At 47.5% G+C, this 5,831-nt stretch overlaps 1 protein-coding gene across 1 annotated transcript; it reads right to left on the bottom strand.

The window, feature by feature from the left end:
• Window positions 1-634: 634 nt before the first annotated feature.
• KLF18 (KLF transcription factor 18) lies at window positions 635-5,101 on the bottom strand. Its single transcript, XM_049875538.1, is given in 7 exon segments — window positions 635-810; window positions 1,383-1,580; window positions 1,583-1,663; window positions 1,727-1,861; window positions 1,988-3,774; window positions 3,925-5,029; window positions 5,032-5,101. Coding segments are annotated over 7 exon segments (3,552 nt in total).
• Between the last annotated feature and the right edge of the window lie 730 nt (window positions 5,102-5,831).

Here is a 5,831-nt window from a genome sequence, read left to right on the forward strand (position 1 = left end):
CTTCACTTATGAGGCATATTGCCTAAGGGGCCAGTGGGGACCCAGGTATAGAGATCTCTTGGAGCATGCATGGGCCTGGTTCACTGATGGTTCTTCCTAGTTAACTTTTACTGGGATGGAATGGGCCAACCAGAGAGACCTGTCCATTACTGAATGTGGTAAAGAACTCTCTGCATAATGCGCAGAGTGGTATGGTATGGCTATCCAGGCCATCCCAGCAAATGAACTCTTGGGCTGTGACTACCATACACATATACATATTTACATATTCACATAGAGATAAATACACACAGCAGGATCTACAAGGATTCACAGCACAATGATAAAAGCAGTTACCTCTGGAAAAAAAAAATTTTTTTTTTTTTTTACCTCTGGGGAGGGGATTAAATAGTGACTTGCTTCTGAGTCTATCAAGTTGTGTGTTATCCAAGGTTTTATGTTGAAATCCTTATACATATTCCTTGTATGTTTCAGAAAAAAAGTTAATAAAAGCCTTAAGTTTACATGTAATTTTGAGTACCTATTATGTGCTGCCACAGTGCTAGGTGCTAAGGAAACAAAACCTTGATAGGGGGAATCTTTCAGCTGTACTCCTTTCCTCATGGGCTGATGGGTTCATAGTCCTGGGTGAAAATTATTCATGGGATTTTTGATGCAGCTTTAGATGATCAGATCGTGCAAAATTCTTGTTGCATCTAGTACACACGTAGGGTCGCTCTCCATTGTGTTTTTTCTTGTGTCTGTAGAGCCCATCTGAGCGGGAAAATTTCCGTGCGCATCCCTTTACATTGCATATATAGGGCTTCTCCCCTGGACAATGAGAGAAACTTATCACGCTTTAGGATAGGGTGGGGCAGGGAAGGTGAGAATCAACGGAAAAGAAAAAGGTTTCCTGACTGTTGGAGCTGGATAGAGGGGAGGAACCTAGAGTGGGTGAGTGAAAGAGAAAGGGAAGGAAGGCAGCATGAACTGGAGGGAAAAGAAGAAAACTGAAGGAGGGAAAGGAAGAGAAAAAGAAGAGGAAAGTTAATGGGGAAATGAGCATGAGGGGTGGGTCCTAAGGTTTGTTGGGCCTGAGAGGAGGTGACAGCCTCAGTAGAAGTAGGGTCAAGAACAATTAGGGGTCAAAACAATCCCTCAACTTATGCCCATCATCCCAGCACAGTCACACCACACAAAGGCTCCAGTCATTGTCTCTGCCCAAGGAACATGATGCTTCATCCACTCTTTGAAACCTGCCAATCTTTTACAGGGTGTTCTGGGGCCCCAGATTTAAAGGGAGGTGGTGACAATCTCAAATGATCCCAAAGCATTGTAAGGGCTCAAAACTGAAGCTAGGGAGCTCCCCTCACCTCTCACTCCTATCCTGCACCCTCACTCACCAGTGTGTATGCATTCATGGATTCGGAGACGGGCACGCCTTAAATACGATTTCCCACAGTCCTGATATGTGCAGGTGTAGAGCTTCAAAATGTCATGATTCTTCTGGGATTGACGTCTCTGGACCTTGGGTTTCCACTTCTGCTCTTCCAGAGATTGTCCTTGGATCAAATTGAAATCTGAAAAGTATTGGAATCCAGATACGGCAATGATGAGACTAGACAGGACATCATATAGCCCCTATAGAGGGTATAGTAACCCCTGGAAGTTGTCATCTGGCCCCCTTTAAGAGTTGTCATAAGGCCACCATCAAGAGTCTAGTAACTACTATAGGTCATCATCTGGCTCCCCTTAAGAGTTGTCATCTGGTCCCCATAGAGAGTCTGGTAGCCACTGGAAGTTGTTACGTGGCCACCATAGAGGATGTGATCACTACTGGAGGTTGTCATCTGGTCCCCTGTAAGATTTGTCATCTGGTCCCCTGTAAGATTTGTCATCTGGTCCTTAGAGAAGGTCAGCTTACCACTGGAAGTTGTCATCTGGCTCTCTTTCAGAGTTGTCATCTGGTCTTTATAGAAGATCTGGTCTTTATAGAAGGTCTGGTCACCATTGGAGGTTGTCATCTGGCCCCCACAGAGGGTCTGATAACCACTGGAAGTTGTTATCTGGTCACCATACAGGGTGTGATCACTACTGGAGATTGTCATCTGGCTCTCTTTCAGAGTTGTCATCTGGTTCTTACTGGTCCGGTCACCACTGGAGGTTGTCACCTGGCCCTCTTTCAGAGTTATCATCTGGTCCTTATAGAGGGTCTTGTCACCAATGAAGGTTGTCATCTGGCCCCCATAGAAGGTCTGGTAACCACTAGAAGTCATCATCTGGCCACCATAGAGGGTGTGATCACTACTGGAGGTTGTCATCTGGTCTTTATAGTACCCCTGCTCACCACTGGAGGTTGTTATCTGGCCCCCAGAGAGGATCTGGTAACCACTGGTATTTGCCATCTGGTCACCATAGAGGGTATGATCACTACTGGAGGTCTGTCCACCATTGGAGGTTGTCACCTGGCCCCCTTTCAGGGATGTCATCTGGTCCTTCGAGAAAGTCCGGTCACCATTGGAGGTTGTCATCTGGCCCCCACAGAGGGTCTGGTAACGACTGGAAGTTGTCACCTGGTCACCAGAGAGGGTATGATCACTACTGGAGGTTGTCACCTGGTCTCCTTTAAGATTTGTCATCTGGCCCCCACAGAGGGTCTGGTAACCACTGGAAGTTGTCATCTGGTCAGCACAGAGGGTGTGATCACTCCTGGAGGTTGTCATCTGGTCCTTATAATAGGTCTGTTCACCACTGCAGGTTGTCATATAGCCCTCTTTCAGAGATGTCATCTGGTCCTTAAAGAAAGTCTGGTCATCATTGGAAGTTGCCATCTGGCCCCCATAGAGGTTCTGGTAACCACTGGAAGTTGTCATCTTGTCACCACAGAGGATGTGATCACTACTGGAGGCTTTCATGTGGTCCTTATAGTAGGTCTGTTCATCATTGGAGGTTGTCATCTGGCCCCCTTTCAGAGATGTCATCTGATCCTTATAGATCTGGTCACCATTGGAGGTTGTCACCTGGCCTCCGTTCAGAGATGTCATCTGGTCCTTACAAAAGGTCTGGTCACCATTGGAAGTTGTCATCTGACCCCCACGGATGGTCTGGAAATCACTGGAAGTTTTCAGCTGGTCACCACAGAGGGTGTGATCACTACTGGAGGTTGTCATGTGGCCCTTATAGGTCTGGTCGCCACTGGAGGGTGTCATATGGCCCCCTCTCAGAGATGTCATCTGGTCCTTATAGAAAGTCTGGTCACCACTGGAGGTTGCCATTTGGCTCCCACAGAGGTTCTGGTAACCACTGGAAGTTGTCATCTGGTCACCACAGAGTGTGTGATCACTACTGAAGGTTGCCATCTGGTCCTTATAGTGGGTCTGTTCACCATTGGAGGTTGTCACCTGGCCCTCTTTCAGAGTTGTCATCTGGTCCTTATAGAAGGTCTGGTCACCATTGGAGGTTGTCATCTGACCCCCATAGAGGGTCTGGTAACCACAAAAAGTCATCATCTGGCCACCATAGAGGATGTGATCACTACTGGAGGTTGTCATCTGGTCTTTATAGTAGGTCTGTTCACCATTGGAGGTTGTTATCTGGCCCCCAGAGAGGGTCTGATAACCAGTGGAATTTGCCATCTGGTCACCATAGAGGGTGTGATCACTACTGGAGGTTGTTATGTGGTCCTTATAGGTCTGGTCACTATTGGAGGTTGTCACCTGGCCCCTACAGAGGGTCTGGTAACCACTGGAAGTTGTTATCTGGTCACCATAGAGGCTGGGACTACTACTGGAGGTTGTCATCTGGCTCCCAAAGTGTGTCTGGTAACCACTGGAATTTGTCATCTGGTCACTATAGAGGGTGTGATCACTACTGAGGGTTGTCATCTGGTCCTTATAGAAGGTCTGGTCTCCATTGGAGGCTGTCATATAGCCCTCCTTCAGAGATGTCATCTGGTCCTTATAGAAAGTCTGGTCACCACTGGAGGTTGCCATTTGGCTCCCACAGAGGGTCTGGTAACCACTGGAAGTTGTGATCTGGTCACCACAGAGTGTGTGATCACTCCTGGAGGTTGTCATCTGGTCCTTATAGTAGGTCTGTTCACCATTGGAGGTTGTCATCTGGTCCCCACAGAAGGTCTGGTCACTACTGGAGGTCATCAGCTGGCCCCTACAGAGTATGTGGTGACCACTGGAGGTCATCACCTGGCCACCATAGAGGGTTTGATCACTACTGAAGCTTGTCATCTGGCTCCCTTTAAGAGTTGTCATCTGGTCCTCATAGAAAGTCTGGTCACTACTGGAAGTCATCAGCTGGCCCCCACAGAGGGTGTGGTGGCCACTGGAGGTCATCATCTGATCCCCTTTAAGAGCTGTCATCTGGATCCCATAAAAGGTCTGGTCACTACTGGAGGTTGTCAGCTGGCCCCCTTTAAGAGTTGTCATCTCATGCTTATAGAAGGTGTGGTCACTACTGGAGATTGTCAGCTGGCCCCCTTTAAAAGTTTTCATCTGGTCCTTATAGATCTGGCCCCCTTTAAGAGTTGTCATCTGGCTTCCACAGAGGGTCTGGTCACCATTGAAGGTCATCATTTTGTCCCCATAAAGGGTCTGGTCACCAGTGGAGATTGTCTTCTGGCCTCCACTGAGGGTCTGGTCAACACTGAGGGCCATAATTCGGCCACCCTCATTGGGGATTGTCATCTTGCTTGCAGTAATAGTTGTCATTTGGCTGCCAGCGAATGATGTCTTTCGGGTGTCAGTGATATGTGTCATCTGGCATTCTGCTGTTGGTTTTATCTGATCAAAGGAAGTCACCTTCTGGGCCATGGAAAAAGTCTCATTTAGACCTCCAAAGGTCATATTAAGGGCTTTAACAGGGGGCACTGTTGAGTTCTGGGTAAGGATTGGCTCAAGGATGTTAGAATGTGTAGACGTCATTGTTGTGGGTCTTAAGGAAGGCAACACCTGGTTCTGGGTTGACTCATGTTGGCTTCCCTCATCATGAGCAGTCAGAGACATGTAGACCTGTGGCTCTGGTGCTGCTGGGGTGTTTGTTCTGTACATGGCTTAGAGGCGCCTTGGAGAAACTCAATTTCCTCAAGTGTCTGGAGGAAGGATTTCATGGGGATCACTTTGCTGTTGCCTGATGAATGAACTAATCTTCAGTTGTGGTATCCTGCAAAAGAATGAGAAGGTCAGGGGTCCATCCCTGGGCTCAAATCTCAATTCCACACATCCTTCCTCTCTATCCTTGTTGACCCTCTCCTAGTCCAGTCCATCATCATCTCTTTCCTAGAAGCCTGAAAGTGCCCTCTAACTGGCCTCCCTTGACTCTGGAATTGACTCTAGCTAGTGCTCCCTCCACACACAGCCAGAGTAACATTTCTATAATGGAGAACCTTACTATACTACTGGGAGTGGAGGTGGGAGAGTACATGAATGCATGAATGCCCCACCATCCCCTGAAGAGACACCCTACTTCTCCAGACATCTTACCAGAAATTCAGTTAAATTAATAAACTTTCAAAACATATTTCATTTCACTCCCACCATGACGCCAGAAAATAGAAACCATGATTAATTCCATTTTAAAGAGAGAACAGAGGTTCACGGAAGTGAAGTGACTTGGCCTAGGTGGAAGGCTCTTAACTTAAACTGGATCTATCTGGGCCTGGGCCCTCACAGACCTGCATCCACTGTCAATATTTCACCCAGAGACCTCCTGGATATCTCCAGGGATTCTGGCTTCCTGAGAACCATCCTGAAAAGCACCAGCTTCTAGGAATCATTCCAAGAAGCAGATTCTTTAGACGTGGAGGCCTAACTGTGCGCATGATCAAGGTTTATACTTCT

This window comes from Elephas maximus, chromosome 3, assembly GCF_024166365.1.
Source record: "Elephas maximus indicus isolate mEleMax1 chromosome 3, mEleMax1 primary haplotype, whole genome shotgun sequence".
NCBI lineage: Eukaryota > Metazoa > Chordata > Mammalia > Proboscidea > Elephantidae > Elephas > Elephas maximus.